Source organism: Amblyraja radiata, chromosome 20 (assembly GCF_010909765.2).
Source record: "Amblyraja radiata isolate CabotCenter1 chromosome 20, sAmbRad1.1.pri, whole genome shotgun sequence".
In the NCBI taxonomy this organism is placed as follows: Eukaryota; Metazoa; Chordata; class Chondrichthyes; order Rajiformes; family Rajidae; genus Amblyraja; species Amblyraja radiata.
The window spans coordinates 32,054,335-32,079,045 of NC_045975.1; the positions used below are offsets into that span (position 1 = coordinate 32,054,335).

General features: G+C 42.5%; 1 protein-coding gene across 2 annotated transcripts in view; it reads left to right on the forward strand.

Annotated features, from left to right (window-relative positions):
• Window positions 1-24,711, forward strand: part of ambra1 (autophagy and beclin 1 regulator 1) — a 325,084-nt gene that overhangs the window by 281,855 nt on the left and 18,518 nt on the right. For both annotated transcript variants that reach the window (XM_033039200.1, XM_033039201.1), the window contains 3 exons: window positions 8,027-8,116; window positions 13,817-14,004; window positions 21,712-21,891. In XM_033039200.1, the coding sequence (XP_032895091.1) occupies window positions 8,027-8,116; window positions 13,817-14,004; window positions 21,712-21,891 (458 nt within the window). The remainder of the gene's footprint in view (window positions 1-8,026; window positions 8,117-13,816; window positions 14,005-21,711; window positions 21,892-24,711) is intronic.

Here is a 24,711-nt window from a genome sequence, read left to right on the forward strand (position 1 = left end):
CTATTAATAAAATCTAGTTTATGAATGTCTCTATATAATTGCCTGTAATAATAGCATCACTAATTAATCAAACTTGAACAACATTTGTATCAAATATCAAATTAAAAATTTAATTAAGAGATTATTTGGAATTTCTTACCTGCGTGAATAAACTGAAAAAAACATTTGCCTTAATATTGTGGTTTAATCCAAGGCATTACAATATCTGCACATTATATTTCATTTGTGGAAAAAGCGCATTAAATTAATTTTAAGAACACCACCCAAAACAATAACTTAATAAGCCTCTAGCTGTAAAAGTAATAACAAAAATATAGTGAATTTAATATAATAGGACATTCTAAAGTGGTTGCAGAGAGGATTAAGATAGAGAGAAAAAAACTCATTAAGAGAAAAGGCACATCACAAAAAATGTTATGAGGAATGTCTTCAGTGAGTGGGGCAGATTGGAAAAGTTATGGAAAAAAATTCCAGGACCAGCTGTACTGGAAGTCACTGTTGTTTATCAAGCAGAGACATGAGCGTTCAATACTGGAAACTTGAGCAAAAAAAACAAAGTGCCTGAGGAACTCAGCGGGTCAGGAAGTATCTGTGGAAGTGATGGACAGAGAACATTTAAGGTCAGACCGAAGAAGGATCCTGACCCGAAACATCGTCTGTCCATTCCATCCACAAATAGTCACACATCATGGAAACAGGCCCTTCAGTCCAACTTGCCTAAGATGCTCCATCTACCAAATTCCACCTGCCCGGGTTTCACCCATATCCCTCTAAACTTTTCCTATCCATGTATCTGTCCAAATGTATTTTAATTAAGTTGGCGTCATACATGCTGCCTGACCCACTGAGTTCCTCTTAAACGTAGTTTATTGGGTATCTGGGTTGGAGGTAAATGGGTCTTGGTGTTATGAAAAGCAGGATTTTGGATGAGTTTACGCCAATGGAGTGTGGAAGTGTGAAAACGCATATTTCCACATTCAGGAACAGTTTCTTCCTACCTGTCATCAGCCAACTGAACCATGGAAACATAGACAATAGGTGCAGGAAGAGGCCATGGTTGCCTCTTACTCCCCTTGGAATCTTTCTTCCTCTTTAGAATGAAGTGATCCTGCATCTTCTGGATTATGCCCAGAAATTCCTGCCATTGCTGTTCCATCGTCATTCCTGCTAGGATCCTTTTCCAGTCGACCTTGGCCAGCTCCTCTCTCATGCCTTCATAGTCCCCTTTGTTCAACTGCAACACTGACACTTCTGATTTAACCATCTCCCTCTGAATTTGCAGATTAAAACTTTTCATATTATGGTTACTACCTCATAGCAGTTCCTTTACCTTGAGTTCCCTTATTCAATCTGGTTCATTAGACAACACTAAATCCATAATTGCCTTCTTTCTGGTATGCTTCAGTACAAGCTGCTCTAAGAATCCATCTCAGAGGCACTCTACAAACTCCCTTTCTTGGGGTCCAGGACCAACCTGATTTTCCCAGTCAACCTGCATATTGAAATCTCCCATAACCATAGTGGCATTACCTTTGTTGCATGCCAATTTTAACTCCAGCTGCAACTTGCACCCTATATCCAGGATACTGTTTGGGGGGCCTGTAGATAACTCCCATTAGTGCCTTCTTACCTTTACAATTCCTCAATTCTATCCACATTCTAACCATCAATTCTATTTATAATTATAAATATATTTATATTTATAATTCCACCATTCTATCAACAACTAGAAAGCGGTTTTGACCTACCATCTACCTCATTGGAGACCCTCGGATTATCTTTAAACGGACTTTACTGGACTTTATCTCGCACTAAACATTATTCATTTTATACTGTACTAGACCAAAGGGGACCTTTTGGGTCCCGTCCCCTCAAAGTGCGGTTGCGGGGGGGTGGGTGGTGCGTGCGGCGTTACACACACACTAACCATCCCCCACACACACAGGAGGGGGGGAGTGAGGGAGCGGGGGGAATGAGTAAAGGGAGGGGGAGGGGGGTGAGGTGGAGGGGGGCAGAGAGAGGAGAGGGAGAGAGGGGGGAAAGGGGGGAGAGTGTGGAGGGGGAAGGGAGGGGGAGGGGGGAGGGGTGGGGGGAGGGCAGAGGGAGAGGAGGGGGAGAGAGGAAGGGGTAGAGGGGGAGGAGAGGGGAGGAAGGGAGAGGTGGAGGGGGAAGAGGAGGAGGGGAGCCAGGCGAGTGTGCGGTCTGCGAAAAGTGGAGAGAGCCCGAGGAGAGAGAGAGAAAGCTCTAGTACAGGGCCCGTATCTAGTACAAAGCTCTCGGCAGCTCTCGGGAGCTGTTGTGAAAGCCGAGCCGAGGTGCTAGCATGCATCGTGCGTGGACCTTGTAAGCGCTTGGATGCTCTCGGGAAACCCGAGGCGAAGCGCGAGCTTACTGCTCACTTGGGTGCTCCTTGGCATCTCTCGGGTTCCCTCAGGAAACCTGCATTTTCAGCGGCTTCCAGAGCCCTGTGGGCGGAGGGCTGCTGGGCTGTGGCCGTGGCTAGGTCAGCAGCTGGGCAGTTTTAAAAAATGTCAGTTTGGTTATAAATTTTAGTAAATATCTCGGGAAATAATTGACCAAATCGACAGAGGATTGGAATTTTGTAATCATAAGGAATATCATAAGGAATATCATAAATCATCCTCCTGTGCTCCACGGAATAGTGACCCAGCCTACTCAACCTCTCCCTATAGCTCTCTAGTCCTGGCAAAATCCTCGTAAATCTAATTACCCGTTACCCAAAATAGAGTGCAGCATTATGGGCAGGAAACGCATCTTTCTTCCAAGGCCCTCGACCAGATATCTATGGGGCTGTTGTTGGGCTATCATCTTTGAGGTGCCACGTTCAGTGGTTCCAATATGCGCTGCTTTTGAAGATCTGTGGCAGCTATTGTCACAAGTCAATTTCTATGCATTGCTTTACTTTACTTTAGAGATAGAGCGTGGAAACAGGCCCTTCGGCCCACCGAGTCTGCGTGACCAGCAATCATCCCATACACTGGCATTATCCTACACACTAGGGACAAATTAACATTTTACTGAAGCCAATTAACCTACAAACCTGTACTTCTTTGTGGGAGAAACCAGAGAAAACCCATGCGGTCACACGTACTAACACCATATAGACAGCACCCGTAGTCAGGATCGAACCTGGGTCTCTGGCACTGAGTCAGTTCAATCTAATTAAAATATTCATTTGCATCCTTTAGCTATTTTCTGAAGACACATTTTCAACTTATTTTCAGCTCTACCCTCTCACTCGTTTTATTTCACTTGAAGTCTATCTATAATGGAGTGCACTCCATAATGTTTGGGACAAAGACCCATCAGTTATTTATTTGCCTCTGTACTCCACAATTTGAGATTTGTAATAGTAAAAATCACGTGGTTAAAGTGCACATTGTCAGTATTTAATAAAGGCCATTTATATACATTTTGGTTTCATCATGTAGAAATTACAACAATGTTTATACCTAGTCCCCCCCCATTTCAGGGCACCATAATGTTTGGGACACAGCAATGTCATGTAAATTAAAGTAGTCATGTTTAGTATTTTGTTGCATATCCTTTGCATGCAATGACTGCTTGAAGTCTGCGATTTAGCTTTGATAAACTCCTTTGTTGCTTTAGCAGTATGTTTGAGATCATTGTCTTTCCGTAGAATGAACCGTTTGGTTAATGAGTTTTGAGGTATTTGTTTGAATGGGTAGATAGGATGTGTCTATACACTTCAGAATTCATTATGCTACTACAGGTGCACAACCTTTTATCCGAAAGCCTTGGGACCAGACACTTTTCGTAATTCGGAATTTGTCGGTCTTCGGAATGGAATTTTTTTAGCGTAGATTTTAATGGCTGGCTCAGTGGTAGAGTGCTCGGCTCATATCCGCAAGGTCGCGAGTTTGCGCCTTGATCCCGGCAGTTCCTCGGTCGCGAGTTTGAGTCTTCAGTGTAGTTTTTTCTTGCAGAATAAATGTCTGTATGAAATGCAGTGTGTTGAATTAATTCCTGAATTTATAAATGTGACCGCAGCATTGAATCACCTCTCGCACTCATGTCACCCTAGCGGGGCTACATGCCCTTAGGGGACATTTTCACACTCTTATATCCGTGTGCAGCAGAGGCGACGTGCGTTTGGCGCCAAACGTGAGCTTTGGTGAGCTTTGGTGTGCAGACGATATCCTGGGGAAAATGTCCGGTTACTTCCAGGTAGGCGATATACCCTCCCGGGCAATATACCCTCCACTTCTCTTTTATGAAGGGGATTTAGTTCCCCTTTCTTCCAGGACAGACCGGAGGTTCCGCTGTCACCTCTGCGGGCCACCCTTGGTGAAAGCTCACTCAACGTTGTCTTGGGATTCCTACTCTCCCGCGCAATGTACCCTCACCTTCTCTTTTATGAATGGGGATTTAGTTCCCCTTTATTCGAGGACCGACCGGAGGTTCCGCTGTCACCTCTGCGGGCCGCCCTCGGTGAACGTCCTGTCTCCCTGTCCCTGGGATAGCAGGGGGCGATCAAACAGCACAATACCCCCCTCCCCCTCCGACTCCAGAGGAATCCGCTCCCCGATGGGCCGCTACGGCGACAAGTGGCAGTTCGCCCACAGCCCGAGCTGCGCGACCCCAAGAACAAGACGTACCTTGCACACCATCAGCTTCTGCCCATACGGGGAGGGTGTTCCTCTGGAGTTGGAGCGGGGCTGGGCTGGAGTTGCTGATCTGGGATCTCCGTGCTTGCAATGGGCCTGGGGGTCGGTGTCCCGATGAGGGGGGCTGTGGGCGAACTGCCACTTGTCGCCGTAGCGGCCCATCGGGGAGCGGCTTCTGGTGGTCCTGATGTCTCCGGCCAGTTTGCAGTTTTCCTCTGGAGTTGGAACGGGGCTGGGCTGCTGCTGGCTGTGGGTCTCTGGGATCTCCGTGCTTGCAGTGGGCCTGGGGGTCGGTGTCCTGTTGGCCCTGACGTCTCCGGTGTCTGGCACTGACCTGCTAGCATCGCCGACATGAAGACAGTGCATAGCCCCCGCGCCGGTGCAATGAGCGGGGAGCTGGAGAGGGGAGGGAAGGGGTCACACACATGGCCGGGAAGCAGAGGGGTGTAGGTGGGGGGAAACTGAAGGCAGCGACAATCTGCTGCTGCTGCCTGCCCCGCTGAATTAAAAAGTTCCCACGCAACACTCACGATACACTGTGTATCGTGCTACCGTGGGAACTTTTTAACTCAGCGGGCAGGCAGCAGCATATTGTCAATTATTAACCCTCCCGCGCAATATACCCTCACCTTCTCTTTTATGAATGGGGATTTAGTTCCCCTTTCTTCGAGGACCGACCGGAGGTTCAGCTGTCACCTCTGCGGGCCGCCCTCGGTGAACGTTTTCAAGGACCTTTCTTCAAGGACCGAAAAAATGTCCGCTATTCGGAGGTTTTCGTTATTTGGATCTTCGGATAAAAGGTTGTGCACCTGTACCATCAACAGTTGTATCATCAATGAAGATAAATAAGCCAGTACCTTCAGCAGCCTTACATGCTCAGGCCATAACACCCCCACCACCATGTTTCACAGATGAGGTGGTATGCTTTGGATCTTGGCGAGTTCCTTCTCTCCTCCATACTTTGCTCTTGTCATCATTCTGATATAAGTTAATCTTTGTCTCATCTTCCCACAAGACCTTTTTCCAGAACTGTGGTTGCTCTTTTAAGTACTTCTTGGCAAACTGCAACCTGGCCATCCTATTTTTGCGGCTAACCAGTGGTTTGCATCTTGCAGTGTAGCCTCTGTATATCTGTTCATGAAGTCTTCTGTGGACAGTGGTCATTGACAAATCCACACCTGACTCCTGAAGAGTGTTTCTGATCTGTCGGTCAGGTGATTGGGGATTTTTCTTTATTATACAGATAATTCTTCTGTCATCAGCTGTGGAGGTCTTCCTTGGCCTGCCAGTCCCTTTGCGATTAGTAAGCTCACCAATGCCCTCTTTTTTCTTAATTATGTTCCTAACAGTTGATTTTGGTAAGCTTAAGGTTTGGCTGATGCATCTAAGAGTTGTATTCTTGTTTCTCATAATGGCTTCTTTGACTTTCATTGTCACAACTTTGGTCCTCATGTTGATAAACAGCAATAAAAGTTTCCAAAGGTGATGGAAAGACTGAAGAAAACACTAGGTGCTGAGAGCTCTCTTATACCTGCATTAAGGAGGCACTTAAACACACCTGAGCAATTACAAACGCATGTGAAGCCATGTGTCCAAAATATTATGGTGCCCTGAAATGGGGTGACTATGTATAAACACAGCTGTAATTTGTACATGGTGAAAAAAAAATGTATAAAAATGGCCTTTATTAAAACCAGACAATGTGCACTTTAACCACATGGGATTTTTTTCTGTTACAAATCTCAAATTTGGAATACAGAGGCAAATAAATAAATGATGGGTCTTTGTCCCAAACATTATGAAGGGCACTGTATTTACGGTGGTTCGTTGATAAAAACATGGTATAACATTTGATGGTCTATCATGGTCATCCTGACTGTTCCCTGCACCTCCAACGTTTGACCACATTCATAGCTTCACCTCATTCCACCCCCATTGATTGTTTAGCTTCTTTGACTTTCATTGAAAGCTGCAGATTGTTTAGCTATTAGTTTTGGCTCTTGTGCACTTTGATTTTATTAAAATCTATGAACACAAGTTGCTTTGTTTTTGTCAATCAGATTCTCATTTCTTTACCTTGTGCAATTAATGATTTTCTCTCCCTTTTCAGAGAACAGCTTTCTTTCATTTGTAATTCATCACTGCAGCTTTCAACATCATTATTTCATCCATTATCACCATGCTTTATACTGCGGGGAATTTGAAAGATAAATTTCCCAATCTTGTTTCCATTCCCAATATCTGAATTGCTGATGTCAACAAACATAATTACATTTCTTCCTCAAAATGAAAGATGGATTAATTAATCTCCAATTTGCATGGCAGCTGTGAGATGTTTCAATACAATTTCAATGTTGCTGCTGTGACGGTTTGGGGTTTTGCCAAATGAAAGTATGTAATGTACAAGTATTTTACTGCAATATTTGTGCTCTGAGGTGTTACTGTTTCTATTTGATTGTAATGGACGGCACATTACAAAGACGTACAGGTTTGTAGGTTAATTGGCTTGGCCTCGTGGAGGCATTCAAACCTCTGACTCAGAAAGTTGACAGTTCCTGCTTTAATTCAGGGATTCGAATACATAATGCAGAGAGGCATGTCAGCGTGATGCTGAGGGTGCGTGGAGAGCTATCTGTACCGTGGTGTTTTGAATAAGCAATGGTGTTCTGCCTCATCAATGTTTCTCAGGTGTAGCTTGGCTATACTTACAGCAGACTATACACAAGGCAGGGGAAACATTGTTATGAATTAGACCGATCAGGAAGAAAGAGGTTTACTGTAGATTGAAAGAGAGCGGTTGCTTGCAATTGGAGTGCAAAGACAACATAACTAGTAAGAGTATTGGGGTAGGACAAAATAAATTGTTATCATGCTGCAAATTATGATGATCTGGATGTAATGGCTGAAATGGAGGCACGAGGAACTACAGATGCTGGAATCTTGATCAAGCAGGGTACCAGAGCAACTCAACATATTAGGCAGCATCTGTGGAGGGAATGGACAGAGTTACTCTAGCACTTTGTGTTTTGCTCAGAATAGGTCGAACGGGTGACTCAAGCAGGTTCATGGCAGGTTCTAAAAAGGAATTGAATAAATACTTGGAAAAGATAGAAATTGTATTATTAGGTCAATCCTTTAATCTGTTCACTGCCAAGATTATTTTTCACTTGTATACTCTGACCCGAGTACACTTGGGGGTGGCACTGAACAGGTTAATCTGTAGCGCTGCTATGACGGGCCTACAGACTTGCACCTATGGCACACACAATCAAGTCGGGTTTAGGCCACAGTACAGAGTACAGATAGTCTTCGTTCTCCAATTTAAGTATTGAGCCTGAGGTGGATCCTAACCTGCGTTTTCTTTTTCTGCTTTGCAGAGCATCAAAACTGGAGACTGAAAACAATTGGGAACAACTTTCGGAGCCTGTTTCCACCCATCACAGCAACAGGAACAATGAGCGACCTGGGTAAATCTGGCTCAAATATTCTACTTCAGTTATGGATATTATTACTGTAGTTTTATTTATTTGAACTGAAAATGGGGAAAAAACCCTGCAGATACTCGAAATCTGACATACTCAATTCCAGTGTTTTCTGTTTCTATTACTTGAATTGGTGTTTAGAAGTACACAAGGTTAAAATATAGAATTCAGGGTGCAAAAGAGGGAAAAATCTGCTGTTCTGAACAAATGAATGAAATTTTGTACAAACACATAAAATGTAATGTTTCTATTCATTAACCAATATAGCAAATTAGAAGGGTAGCTAGAAGAAGAACATAACATTTTTCCTCATCCCCAGTGGACAATTATCGGTCTCATCCAAGGCCAGCGGGAGATTCTGAATGAATAAGATTTCTGTAATAAGTTTCAAACCTTAAATTATCCAAATAAAATTAAATTTAGGGCATTACTGACATAAACATTGGAATGATTAAGAGCCCTTGAATTGTTTTGCTTTGTGATTAAACCACTTGGCTACAAGATCATTATTATTTACCTGCACAATGGTAGTTAATTTAAAGCAAGCATCAATTTAAAGTCAGTTCATTATAAATCAGGTACTAACTGTTTCAGTTGTAAACACAAAGGTTACACGGTATTACCTGAATTTAAGAAAGCTGCGTCTTTGAACTTGAAGTTTGTCAGATATGGTTATGCCATTGTATGATCCAAATCATGCCCCTCTCAAGTAGAATGGTTATTTATTTTAGTTCCCTGTAGAGTGAAGATCTTGCCAGTTGCCATATAGGTTCTACTGTAAAGTAGAATTGAAGCTGAATTTGGATTCCGTTTTTGACTATGTCTTTTGAGGTCCAACACAGATTGTTAAAGGAATCGGCCTTTGTGCTGATATCAATGGTCTTTATGCGTCATGATAATGTGCAGCAGTGTTTAATCCGGCCAACTGTAGGCCTTTGATGAGGTGAATTAATTAATACTGTTTTCAAAATAAATGAGGGGGGAACGCATTTGAAACTTGAATAACTAAAGGGCCTGTCCCACCAGCATGCGATTGCATGCGTCTAGCGCGACCAAACGTGGTGGCTTGAGCGTATGGCCTCGCGGGGCCGGTCCCACTTCCAACCGCGGAGCCGTCTGGAGTTGTGCGGGGCTGGTCCCAACATCATACTCACCAATCAGCTGGGCAGGAGGCGGGCCGACTGAATTTGGAAGTCGGGCGGTGACGTCATCGCGCAACGCCACGCGCTAGGCGTACGCCATCAAGACGCTGCGTACGGCGTCGAGACGGTGCGTACGGCATAGAGATGGTACGTACGGCCATCGAGGCGCTGCGTATGGCTCAATGCGGCTGCGGGCCGACAGGCCGTTGCCGTGCGGAATTTCTGGACAGTGTCAGTTCTTCGGAGCCCCGCGCGATGTCGGGACCAGCCCCGCACAACTCCATGCGGCTCCGGCGATCGAAGTGGGACCGGCCCTGCGAGGCCGTACGGCTCAAGCGACCACGTTAGTTCGCGCTCGCCGCATGCAGTCGCATGCTGGTGGGACAGGCCCTTAAAGGGCCTGTCCCACTAGGCAATTTTTTAGGCATCTGACGGCGACTGTCATAGTCATAGCAGGTCACAGAAAAACTGGCGACTGGACTAATGGGCCTGTCCCACTTAGGCGATGTTTTTTAGGCGACAGCCGGCGACTACGACAATGGAATTTCCCGAAGTCTGTACCGGTGACAACCTACGTAACTGGAGACAACCTACGCCATCCTTGCAACAACCTACGACAGCACCTACGTCAGGAGAAGACAAGCTACAACAAGCCCACGGTCGCCGACTCGCCGAAAAGTTTTGAACATTTCAAAATCCAGCGGCAACCAGAAAAACACTATGACTCTTTGGGAGACTAAGGAGACTACTCACAACCATACAGGCGACACCCCGGCGACCATGTGGCGACAGCCTAATCACCGGCAGTCGCCTAAAAAATTGCCTATGTGGACAGGCCTTTAAGACTGTCAAGTCAGTTGAATTAGCAGCATAGTTTCCTAACCCATTACTGACCAGGTATCTGAAGATATATTTTAGTCATTTGCATTTGATATCTGAGCAGATTCATGGAGAGAGTATATCATAGGATACTCTACATGGGACTTCTAATATTTAGCTGTTTCTTTTTTTTAATGCTTAAGTAATTATTGTTTAAATTTTTTAATTAAATATGTTGGTAGTGCATTTTATTTTTTGTGAACCTTGAATGTTCAAATATCTGAGATGGTCACAAATATGAACTCTTTGACAGCCATGACTGCTGGTTCAGTCTGATAGGTGCTTCAGTGATGTTTTGTGATCGATTGACTCTGCAAGGATCAGGGCCATGTTGATGAAGCAAACGGCAACTTTATGAAGAAAGTGCATATCCAAGGATCTTGAGCTCAGATGATTTTCTGTTCAGCAAAAAATAATCAAGCCGTTGTGTGTTGAAATTCCACCGGTGATTCGGATGGATCCACATAAAGGCCGTCAGAGCTTAATTAATGTGATTTATAATTCATGGCTGATAATCACTAGTTACAAAAGTTCAAACCCTGTTCATCGTCTATTAGTTGAACCTGTTTTAGGACAACAATAGTTGGGCAATTAATCTTGATCTGTTGTTTTGTTTAAAAATGCAGCACAGTACATTAGCACTATCCTACACACTTGTCACTGTTTACAATCTATGCCGAAGCCAATTAACATACAAACCTGTGTAGGAAGGAACTGTAGATGCTGGCTGGTTTACACCGAAGATAGACACAAAATTTGGAGAAACTCAGCGGAACAGGCAGCATCTCTGAATAGAAGGAATGGGTGGCGTTTCTGGTCAAGACCCTTCTTCAGACTGCCTTGTCGGAAAGAGGAGGAGAACTTCTTCAATGTAAGCATGCATTGAGGAGATTTTGCAGTGGAGTAGATGAAATGTGCAGGAAGGAACTGCAGATGCTGCCAGTCTGAAGATGGGTCTCAACACGAAACGTTACCCATTCCTTCTATCCAGTGATGCTGCCTGTTCCGCTGTTACTACAGCATTTTGTGTCTATCTTCAACATACAAACCTGTACATCTTTGGAGTGTGGGGAAGAACCGGAGCACCTGGGGAAAACTCACGCAGTCACGGGGAGAACGTACAAAGTTCTGTACAAACAGCACCAGTAGTCAGGATCGAACCCGGGCCTCTGGTGCTGTAAGGCAGCAACTCAACCGCTGCACCACTGTGATTGGTATGAGTGCTCAATTCCCTGTTGCACCTGAGTTTCCCGAGCCATTGTACCGCCACCTGTGTTATTTTGTTTAGTTTAGGGATACAGCACGGAAACAGACCCCGCAGCCCATTGAGTCGGCATCGACCAGTGATCCCCGCACATTAACACTACCCTACACACACTAGGGACAATTTTACATTCATACCAAGCTATTTAACCTACAAACAAGCACGTCTTTTGAATGTGGGAGGAAACTGGATCACCTGGAGAAAACCCACGCGGTCACAGGGAGAATGTACAAACTCTACAGACAAGCACCCGTAGTCAGGACATACACAGGCAGTAGTTCTACCACTATGCCACCGTGCCATGCTGTTATGGCTGAGATCTACATTTGAGCACAAGCAGTGTTACCGAGCAACTTGAGACAATCATAAAAAGAAGTATGTGATTCAGTTCACTCTACCAGCTACCTTCTCGTCCTCTGTTCTTTATGAATTCCAGTTTGTGTCCTCTCCTACAAAAGGTCCTGCTATCTTGCTCTTGCTAATTATGCTATCTTCCTGCCATGGATACATTCTGTTCTCGCCTGAATGACTCTATGGCTCCAGTCCACCCTATATCTGCACATCTATATTCTGTCCTGAATATTCTTTCCCTCTGAATCTAATTTGCATCTCTGGGACTCCAATGAGGCATATTGGTCCATAATTTCTCCTTTGTTGACTAGGTAATATTTTACCTATTTTGTTATTCATGAAATACTGTGAAAATTATATTTGCAGCAAAAGTGCAAGATAATTGCAAGTTGGTATTACAAAGCAATCTGCAGTGGTTTCGCAGCTCTGAGTTCAATGGACCAGTCATGGTTGGTGCATCCTCCACTTAACTTTTGCCTTGTCGTTTTTGTTCTCTGTTACCGTGACACCCAATAGTTCTGAGGGTCAGAGATAGGATGATTGCCCAATACCTCGTTTTTATAATGCCCTGAGATGCAACAACACAACCAATTTAAACAATGCAGTAGTGAACTGTTTGAAGTGGGTTATATTAAAAGTAGAGCCATTCTGTAAATGAAGGAACAAAATTTCCTAAGTGGCTATTTACATTTACTACTGTGTTTCATAATGCGATGGAGTGATGTGTATATTTTAAGTATCTTTAATTGTGTGGACGTATTACATGGATTATTCTCTGAAAGCATAGACAACTTTAAAAATGAAAGCAAAAATGAATTTACTGTTGTTTACATTTTGAATAGCTAAATATCAATTTAAAAAAAACCTATACGAGTAGGTCAGAGGCTGTGTATTGTACAGTGAATTACTTGGCATTCTGATACTCCCAAACCATTTTCACCTTTTACAAGGCACATGTAAAACTACATTCATGATTACGCAGATAGACGCAAGGTGCTGGAGTAAGCTCAGCGGGTGAGGCAGCAACTCTGGAGGGAAAGGATGGGTGATGTTTCGGGTCGGGATCCTTCTTCAGACCCGTCCCGACCCAAAATGTCACCCGTCCTTCTCTCCAGAGATGCTGCCTCACCCGCTGAGTTACTCCAGCACTTTTTGTCTATATCTTTGGCATGAATCAGCATCTGCAGTTCCTTTCTACACATTCATGATAACCCTTCCTTGGTTGCACCCCATCTCCCTTAACATTCATTCCCTCCACTGCAGACACATGGTGACTGCAGTTGGCACCATGCAACATTGTGGAAAAACATGAGAATACCACCACCTGCAAATACACCTCTAAGCTGCACATCGTCTTGACGTGTCAATGTATCACTCTTCCTTTGTTATCATTGGGGTCCACTCCCTGGAGCCCCCCACTCAACAGCATGGTTGGAGTATTTTCAACAGAAGAACTGCAACAGATTACAGAGTGGTTCATCACGACTTTCCTGAGGACAGTTAGCAACAGGAAATAAAGGCAACTATTGCCGGCAATACGCATATGCCAATAAAAAGCTCTCACTGTGTGAAGTCTCAGTAATGGTTGGTATCTTCCCGTTAGTAAAAGAAAGCTGTTAGAGCCAGCTCCTTTCACCCACAATTTCTAAAAATGACCAATTGATCCACACAAGATCATTAGAAGAATTCTGAAAGCCACCCTGAAAGTTGATGTATGGTTTGAGAACAGTACAAAAAGCAAAAGGGCACACAATGCTGGAGAAACTTAGCAGGTCAGGCAGGTTCTCTGGAGAACATGGATAAGTGACGTTTTGGGTCAGTCTCCAGAGCTGCTGTCTGACCTGCTGAATTCTTCAAGCACTAATCACATGTGTTCCCTTTGTGTATTAACCAGTATGTGCAGTACATTGTTTCTACAGTAAGCAATGCAAGATGGGATGAAAAATGCAATTGGCATCACAAGCAGTAATCATCAACCACTGAACCTGGCAAGTTGGACAAGCAATGATTGGAATACTTTTCTGAGTGACAAATCTGTTTCTGTTCCAGGCCCAACAGAACATCTTGGAGAACAGACCGAGACATGGGACTAATGAATGCTATCGGTCTGCAGCCGCGAAACCCTGCCCCTTCTGTTACCTCCCAAGGAACTCAAACACCATCGCCACAGCTACAGAACGCAGAAACCCAGACAGACAGGGATTTACAGGAAGCTACCACTTCAGGGACCAGCCAAGGTAAGAAACTGGAAGTGATACACATCAGCTATAAAAGTACTAGATGAGAGAACTGAACAGTGCCATTTTGGAGATATCACAGGAAGTGATGGAATGCCAACAATCTGGAGATTAGTTACAGTGCCCTCCATAATGTTTGGGACAAAGACCCATCATTTCTTTATTTGCCTCTGTACTCCACAATTTGAGATTTGTAATAGGAAAGATCACATGTGGTTAAAGTGCACATTGTCCGATTTTATTAAAGGCCATTTTTATACGTTCTGGTTTCACCATGTAGAAATTACAGCTGTGTTAATACATAGTCCCTCCATTTCAGGGCACCATAATGTTTGGGACACATGGCCTCACAGGTCTTTGTAATTGCTCAGGTGTGTTTAAATGCTTCCTTAATGCAGGTATAAGAGCTCTCAGTACCTAGTCTTTCCTCCTGTCTTTCCATCACCTTTGGAAACTTTTATTGCTGTTTATCAACATGGGGCCCAAAGTTGTGCCAATGAAAGTCAAATAAGCCATTATGAGACTGAGAGACGAGAATAAAACTATTAGAAACATCAGACAAACCTTAGGCTTCCCAAAATCAACTGCTAGGAACATCATTAAGGAGAAAGAGGACACTGGTGAGCTTACTAATCGCAATGGGACTGGCAGGCCAAGGAAGACCTCCACAGCTGATGACAGAAGAATTATCTGAGTTAAAACAAATCCCCAAGCACCTGCCCGACAGATCAGAAACACTCTTCAGGAATCAGTTGTGGATTTGTCAATGACCACTGTCTGCAGATGATTTCATGAACAGAAATACAGAGGCTACACTGCAAGATGCAAACCACTGGTTAGCCGCAAAAATAGGATGGCCAGGTTAAAGTTTGCCAAGAAGTACTTGAAAGAGCCACCACAGTTCTGGAAAAAGGTCTTGTGGACAGATGAGACGAAGATTAATATATATCAGAGTGATGGCAAGAGCAAAGTATGGAGGAGAGAAGGAACTGCCCTAGATCCAAAGCATACCACCTCATCTGTGAAACATGGTGGTGGGGTGTTATGACCTGGGCATATATGGCTGCCGAAGGTACTGGCGTATTTATATTCATTGATGATACAACTGCTGATGGTAGTAGCATAATGAATTTTGAAGTGTATAGACCCATCCTATCTGCTCAAGTTCAAACAAATGCCTCAAAACTCATTGATCAATGGTTCATTCTACAGCAAGACAATGATCCCAAACATACTGCTAAAGCAACAAAGGAGTTTTTCAAAGCTAAAAAATGGTCAATTCTTGAGTGGCCAAGTCAATCATCTGATCTGAACCCAATTGAGCATGCCTTTTATATGTTGAAGAGAAAACTGAAGGGGACTAACCCCCAAAACAAGCATTAGCTTAGGATGGCTGCAATACAGGCCTAGCAGAGCAGCACCAGAGAAGACTGTCTCTATGGATACTGCCTGGCTTGCTGAATATTTGCAGCATTTTCTGCTTTTATTTGAGACCTTTCCTATCACTCTCCTAAACCATCCTAGCATCAACTAAAGAGTGGCCCTGACCTGCCACCTACCTCTTTGGAGACCTTTAAAATATCACGTAACCTATTCCTTTTTCTCCAGAGATGCTGTCTGATCCGCTGAGTTACTCCAGCTTTTTGTGTCTATCTTTAATCAGACCACTGAACTTTATCTGTACTAAACATTATTCACTTTGTCCTGTGGAAAGCTTGATTGATAATCACGTATAGTCTTCCCGCGGACTGGATAGAACGCAACAAAAAAAATCTTACTGTGCCTTGGTTCATGTTACAATAGTAATCCAGACTAAATCTCGAGCATCTACAAATGTTTGCTTTTCATAAGATCAATAATTCCCCCAAGGATATTGCATCTTTTGAGTTATGTATTTTTTCATATATTCATGTTCATTTGCATCCTCTCTGTTTCACCTTCATTCTGTATTCAACTTAGTAGTCTAGACCGACATATTGGAAAACAGAATAGGGGACATGTAGGACACACCAATGACACGCACACACACATGGACACGCACAACTGCGCATACACCCACGCATACACCTATAATACGTCCTGAAAATGGATGTCGATTTTCTTATTGGCGCTGAGATGAACATTAAACATTTCAACTGCAATGTTATTATATAACATGGTTTCAGCTGTAATGGTGCTGCACCTATTTGAAAATATTGGAAAAATTGAGGACTCAGAGCATCTCTCCCGGTGAGACATCAAACTGTATGTAAAGTTCATCTCGTACCTGGCCGACTTGTTGCAGGCATTATTTCCAGTGGCATTCTGGTCAAGATTTATTGTGCATTGGTGTATATTTTTACCTTTTTAATTTTAATTTTATCATGCAATTTTCTTTTATCTAGATCATTTAGTATTTCACAACGACATTTGCACTTTTTAAGAAACTACATAGATTAATTTTAACCTTTCCCTCAGATCTTACACTTAATTTTAAAATGTGACTCCTGTCGCTGTCTCTATATTGTACGCAAGAAAGTCCACGTGGATCTTTAGTAAAATCTCGGAAGACATATTCCACTCTTCCACTCTCTCGCTGACCTTGCAATTTGTTGCCATTTATAACTACAATACCAGGATCCTTGGTGTTGTAAGGGAAAAGTTCTCTTATTCTGAGTCATTTGTGCTCATTCCATTGTGATTTATTTTTTCTTCACCTTGCATGCTATTTTACCCAACAAAATCTTGATACACAATAGCCATGAGGTTGTTTTCCTGAACGTTATAGAGTTTAAGTTATAAGATAATTTAACATGGCATGGAAAAACTGCCAGATTCTCAGTTCATTAATGACCTTTAAAAATCAGATCTCCATGCAACTCTAGTTCCCCATGACAGAATACTGACTTGCTGCCTTCCGAGCCAGGAGTGTTGACTATGATAGTCCCTTGAAATTGTATTCATGCTACTCTGGCAATGAACTGTTTTGTGTCATTTGGGCCTTTTGAACAAACCCATCATGTTGAGTGGAGGATTGTCATTAGCACGATCAGCTACCTTTCATGAGCGCGTAGTGTAGAGAAACAGCATGGAAACGGGGCCTTTGGCCTACCAAGTCCACACTGACTGTTCTCACTAGTTCTATGTAATCCCACTTTCTCATCCTCCCTACACACTAAGGGCAATTTACTGAGGGCAATTTACTGAGGCCAATTAACCTGTAACCCCACGTGTCTTTGGGATGTGGAAGGAAACAGGAGCACCTGAAGGAAATCCACAGGGAGAACGTGCAAACTACAAAGACAGCACCCGAGGTCGGGATCCAACCCAGGACCCTGGAGCTGTGAGACAGCAGCTCTACCAGTGCCACTGTGCTGCCCCAAGTGTAAATCCAAATAAAATCAAGAAAGAATTACTGTTAATCAGCATATATTGCCAGCATTAAATAAACAAATTGTAGGGAACCACCAATAAATGTTACCACAAAACATAGTATGGGTTCTTCAAAAGGAGGACTTCAATTCATAATACCATGGTTTATGACCTTGGGACATCCCAAAAAACTTTACAGCCAGTGAGTAACTTGTTAACGTGCAGTCACACAAGGGTGCTGTACTGGTAATACTGTGAGATCTTCCAACAGAATGAAGAATGGCCAAGCTGAGGAATATGGCTCGGGGCTCTCTGGAGGACCCTGCTTTTCAAAATAATGATTAGGAATTTTTTGGTCTATCTCAAAGGACAGAACAGGCCTCAGTTTAACCTGATCCTAAAGTAGTACTTACAACAGTGTACAACTTACTCAGGAGAAAGAAGGAACTGCAGACGCTGGTTTACAAGACAAGACACAAAGTGCTGGAGTAACTCAGCGGGTCAGGCAGGATTTCTGGAGAACATGGATAGGTAGTGTTTCGGGTTGGGACCCTTCTTCAGACTGATTGTAGGGGATGGGGAGAAAGCTAGAAGAGAGGAGGAGCAGAACAGCATGGTGAGTGATAGGTGGATGCAGGTGAGGGCGTGTTAGATAAGTAGATAATCACAATTTACAGTCCTGACACTGAAATTACACTGAATTAAATGCCCAAATCTCTGGGTATTTCGCATTGAATACAATTTAATTTGATTTCAAGTGACATTTTTTTATTTACTGACTGAGTTTTAAGAAACTAAATTTGGCATGTGCAACAGAATGCATCAGGGCAAAATGTTCTTCCAAGCTTTATTAATGGTTGGAATAGTTGCTGACATTTCCAATTGAATCTTTCCACAATTCACGATTGAATCTTTCCACAATTCAATAAATTGTGGAGCCGCAGGAGATGGGCAAGATCCTCAACGAGTACTTTTCCTCTGTACCGTGAAGAAAGACTTGAAGACTGGGGAACCTCGGACAGTCAATGGAAGTGTCTTAAGCACAGTTATGGTCAAGGAGGCGCTGAATGTCTGAAAGTAGACATATCTCCCGGACTTTATCTGATGTGTCCGAGAACGCTGTAAAGTTTAGAAGAAACTGCAGGCGGCCTGGCTGAGATGTTTGAATCATCATTAAATACGGGTGAGATGCCAGAAGACTGGAGGGCGGCTAATGTTGTGCCTCTATTTAAGAAGGGCTGTAAGGTTGGGATGTTATGTTACAGTTGTTCAAGGTTGGTTAGGCCACATTTGGAGTGTTGTACTTAGTTTTTGTCACCCTGCTGTAGGAAATATGTTGTTTAGGGAGAGGTTGAGCAGGCTCGGACTTTATTCGTTGGAGCGCAGAAGGAAGAGGTGTGATGTTATAGAAGTGTATAAGGTCAGAAGGGGAATAGATGGAGTAGATGCGCAGAGTCTTTTACACAGATAGGGGAATAAAGAACCAGAGGACATTGGTTTAAGGTGAGAGGGGAATATTTTGAATGATACTGAGGGGCAACTTTTTCACAGAGGGTGATGGGTATTTGGAATGAGCTGCCAGAGGAGGTAGTTGAGGCAGATATTTTAACAACATTTAAAAGACATTTGGACAGATACATGGACAGGAAAGGATCAGAGAGATATGGGCCAACTGGGCAAGTGGGACTAGTAGATGCGGCGGCTTGGTCGGCATAATCATGTGGGCCAAATGGCCCATTTCCATGCTGTATGACCCAGTGTCTTTGGATGTCATCATTCTTAGCAGTCTAATTCCTAGGACTTGCCTTCATCTTTATAAATGTGAAGGTACAATGTAGTGCTAGAATGGTCAAAGCTGTGGCACAGTAGCCCTCAGACTCACTGTACTGTTGCTTTGACCTTTGTAATACTGAATTTTGCATCCACATTACTGCAGTTGGAGAACACAAAGGATTTCAGGTGGCACCAACATTCTAGATGTGCATTATCCCATCTTGTTCCAATAGCCTGCCTTCAAGTTGCTTGCAATGATCAACCTTGCACATAATGAGAATGTGGTCATTTCCCATGTCAGGTTGCACAACTCTAAAGTTGAAAGATGTAAAACAGTTTTCGCAATTAAAACATTCACACATCCCAGGTATCTCGTCATTGAGTTCTTTTCATTTGTATTCGAGGAGAAATAATGATTTGCAAAAATTGGCTCACATTCGTTTAAGGATTAAATTTGATATTGTTCAGGGTTTGTTTGCTCTCAGGAGTGACTGACAGCATACGTGAATATACTATAAATTGAGACAATGTCTCCCAGGGAAACAAGACCACGTTTGTCAGTAAATGTTAATTATTGGATTACTGTTTTTTCTGATGCAGTTTCTCTTTTTCAGTTAGGTTAATACCTTGTCTCAGCTGGTGGCTCCTAAAGCCATTTTGCCAGATACATGCCAGGTCTATCAAATGAGCCTCAATCTCAACACTTCCATTTCCTTTCACAGAAGGCTGAGGTATGATGTTGCAGAGGTGTATAAAATCATGAGGGGAATAGATGGTGTGAATGCACAGAGGCTTTTTATGAAAAGATAGATGCTGTGAAATTAGAGGTGAATTCAGAAATAATTTTGTGGTATGTGATATATTTTCAGGTAGAAGTAGAAATGAATATTATTGATGCATTAAATGGAAAATTGGGTAAGAAAAATGGAGGCTTGCATTGGCAGGATGAGAGGGTGTTTGAGTGGGCCATAATAGCCAGAGTTTCTGCATTCTATATTCTATGAGATCACTGCAGTGCTATCTGTGTGACCTTGGTTGTGCAAATTCACTCCCACGTTTTCCAAAAACAGCACTTTAAAGTAGGTCATTGGCTACAGAGTGCTTTGAGTTATCCTGAGAGGTGCTATATAAATGCAAGTCTTTTTTTTCCGAGTGGCAATTTTGACAGTGTATCTCCAGGAGTAATGTCAAGGATTCAAATGCCATGCCACAAATTTCACTATGTAGTTTGGATTGACGTTTCAGGGCAACATTGAACTGTGCTGCATTGTCGTTGATGTTGTCTTTCTGAAGAGATGCTAAACCCGGGTCTTGTCTATCTGGTCACATGGAAATGAAAAGGCTGAGGGAATAATTTAATGGTTCAATGGTACTTTTATTGTCACGTGCAAACACTCAGTGAAATTATTTTCTCACATACAATCCAGTACAGTATTCCATACCCAAGGATATCCACGATTAGCAAGTGTACAGAAATAGTCCACTGAGCCCGCACGCAAGAGGCGCCATGATTTGGTGCCATTTTCAAAGTTCAGGCCACGATCAAGTTCTTATGAGCGGTGTCCAATGAGCTAGATGCAGAAAAAATGTTCCCAATGTTGGGGGAGTCCAAAACCCTGTAAAAGTCACTGTTTAAGAATAAGGGGTAAGCCATTTAGGATTGAGATGAGGAAAATCCTTTTCACCCCGAAAGTTGTGAATCTGCAGAATTCTCTGCCACAGAAGGCTGTGGAGGCCAATTCACTGGATGTATTCAAGAAAGAGTTGGATATAGCTCTCGGGGCTAACGGAATCAAGGGATAAGGCGAGAAAGCAGGAACAGGGTACTGATTCTGGATGATCAGCCATGATCATATTGAATGGTGGTGCTGGCTCGAAGGGCCTACTCCTGAACCTATTTTCTATGTTTCTATGATATGATGGCACGGAATTTCCTGAATTGCAGCATGGTTAGTGTGACTTCCTTATTTCTCACTGTCTGAACAGAAATATCGGGATGTCAGGACATTACCTGAAGTGTACTAGAAACAAGATCATAACTGTATAAAACAAAAATAATAAAAGTAACTGCCACCTATGAGAAATTGTTGAGGTTTGTCAAGTCTGGTGCCCAGTCAGAAATTCCTTATGCACAAGTTGAACTTCACTTGTACAGTGCACACGGCCATGCACAGAAGTAAGAGTAAGGCAGAGAAATCTTGTTTGCAGCCGTAGGATATTGAATGTCATCAAATGCCTTTTTATCGTGACTGATTTCATTCCTCCAAAACACAAAGCATACAAGAAATGTGGCTGTCTATACTTGTTTAGATACTTTTTTTCCAGTAAAAGGTTGTTTTCCATCTGCAGGTGTTGATCCTCAGTTCACAGCCAACCTGCTTTCAACATCTGTTTTATTCTCAATGGTTGTTCTTTTTTATCAGTCTTCTGCAGGATATTCGTGGGGCATATATAACATTGACATACAAATAATTTGGTTTGTTCTTAAGTGCAATTTAATCCTATTAGCATGGTTAAAAAAGAAATTTCCTGTTTATGATATTTCATGAATTGATTCAGCTTATCATAACTGTGTTGCAACAGGGAGCCAGTCGACTTTGAGTGAATCAGAGCCACCACTGGTGACTGTGGCGAGTCAGATGGCAGAGGCCAGTGCTGGAACAAGTTCTGACTGGCCCTTGGAGAATGCAGGGGGCAGCTCCTCCTCTGCCCAGCAGACTGAGGCGAACCCCTCAGCACCAGGAGCCAGTGCAGCGTCAACAGGTAGGTAACAAACCAGTGCCCCAAGCAGCATCAGCACAGAGCTTTCTGTTTCGAAAATTAAGTATTTGAGGAAGTCATGTAACAGCTTTTGGTGATTTGAGAGATGTGACGTAAATTGTTTCAGTTTAGTTTATTCGCACGTGTACCGAAGTACAGTGAAAAACATTTGTTGCATGCTCTCCAGTCAGCAGAAAGACAATACGTGATTACGATCAAGCCGTACAATCTATTTACAGTGTATTGCAGTACAAGGGAATGATTTTATGGAAATTCCGCACTCTGTAATATCTGACTACTATCTCTATGGGCCAGATCATCTGACCCATCCCTGCCTACAGAATCTCTGGCCTCCAAGTCAGCCACTCCTGAGGTCTCCCACCCAACCTCCCAGACTTGCTGTCTGCCCATCTAATCTCAGTCTAGCCTATTCCAACAGCTGATCCAATGAGCCAAGGCAATCCCATCCCTAGGTTGGTGCACTGAGGAATACACAGGTCCACCAATGATTTTCCTGCAACTGATGGTGCGGCACATCCTTTAATCCAGACAAAATTACGAGAGGGCACGTAAAATTCCCTGGGCGGCCACAAATGGCATTATCTGTGGTGTACGCTCTTTTGGCATGTGTCCCTCTGTCTCGAAAGAGTTATTTATTTACATCTGCAGTTGTTAATGCTGATCCCTTGGTTTTGTGTAATTCTTAGCTTATTTTGCTTGCATCAAACCCTAGCTATGGCTTTTAAGCTTGGTCCAAGTGACAGTCACGGTGTCAAGCGCAAGCACATTTAATTTACATTTAATTTTTGTTTTATTTACATTTCTAGCAGTCTATGGTGCTTTAGAGACATGGGAGGGCTATAATTAGTGTGTCAGACATGTATTGTATCATTATTATGTGACACCTTGCAAAATGGATCATCCAGCAAGGCTCTGGAAACAAGGGTGCCAGGAAATCAGTGGTGGACCTGGTATATGGGAAAAATAAAAACTTTTATTACAAGGGTGAAAGTATTCTACTGGTAAGATTTAATAATTTGATTTAAATCTTTTTTTAAAGTATGAAGTTTAATCTGTATTCCCCCAGAAAGGAATGCATCTTTTGACTTTTGCAAGTTACTATTTTCAGCGATTGCTAAGGGAATTAATGCTCAAGTGAGATATTATATTTCAATAATGTGGGTGACTTTGATGAGACTTTATTTTGAGTACAGTTGCAATATTGGTCTCCTTACTTACGGAAGGATGTTTGTTGAATTGAATTGATTTTATTAGGGACAGTGCATATTAATAAACATTTGCATGTAATATGCAAGATTGTAGCCAGTAGCTAATTTCCATCTTTAGTCCCAACACAAGGTAACCACATCCCAAACAAGGTAAAAACAAAAGACAAAAACAAAAACAAAACAAACAATAAGTAAAAACGTAGCAATTAAAGAGTACCATAGGTTATTTTTAATGTAGATTATGATTGCAATTTTGATTTTGCAGTAACCATATTTTTAGATGTTTGGTAAATGAGGTAAGGGTTGGCAGATCCCGTATGATGCATGGTATCGCGTTCCATTTTAACTAAAATTCAGCTTCATCACGACGCTAGATATGAAAATACTGACTGCCCAAAGACACTTTTCCTAAACGGGACTATACAATCACCCCTGGAGGCTGCTCTTGTCGACCTATTTGTGTTTTTCTTTATGAAGTCCTTTAACGGAGGTGGGGCTAGTCCTAGTCCACGGAAGATTTTGTAAACCAAAATCAAGTCCGAATATTTTATTACGTTTTCCCAGCTCAGCAGATCAAATTTCTTCAGGATGCTACAGTGATGGTACATTCTGGGCTTTTTGTCAAGAGTTTTTAGGGCTTGTTTATAAGCAATTTCAACAGGCTTTAGTGTGGACTTACATGCCAGTGACCAAGTTGTTATACAGTAGGTCATGTATGGCACAATCATTGCATTAAAGTATAGTTTGGCTGAATCAATAGTTAAATTATTTCTAATATATCTAAAGTTGGACAAATTAAATTTTATTAAATTTACTGTTCTTTTCACCTGTTGTTTGAAGCAGAGCTGTGAATCGATCACGATTCCTAAATATTTAAACTCATGTACAATTTTAAGTTTTGTTCCATGTACAAACACATCAGGATCTCCATCAGTACTTGCCTTTTTGGAGAAAAACATACAGACAGTCTTTGACACATTAAGATGTAGATCAGAAAACTGCAACCAGTTTGACACATTAATCATAGCAGCTGATAGGTCTTGTGCAGCTTGATGTTTGTTTTTGGCATGTACATACACAACTGCATCGTCAGCATACATCTGGCAAGTTACATTTGATGTACAGCTACTTGGTAGATCATTAATGTACAGACTGAATAATAATGGTCCCAAGATTGAACCTTGAGGTACACCAAGAGGGGTTTTAGAAGTTGCAGATTTACTGTTGTGCACTCTAACACATTGTTTTCTCTGTACCATATATGACTCAATCCATTTCATCGTGCTCAAAGAGAGGTTAAAATAGGACAATTTGGTCATCAAGATCTGGTGGTTCACAGTATCAAAGGCTTTTCGTAAATCAAGAAAAACAAGTTAATGTGTTGGAAGCATTTCAGAGAATGGATATAAGAATAGATACCATCTATTGTATATCCTTCATCAACCTCAATGAAGATGGTACATTTTTCAAGAAGGCTATGAGCACATCCTTAATTTTTTTTTGCTTACCTCTGCCTACTTGCAATCTCATCCTGCGACAGAATATACAATAGAGCAACTGTTTCAAAGGCCTGATGACGCGCATGCAAATGATA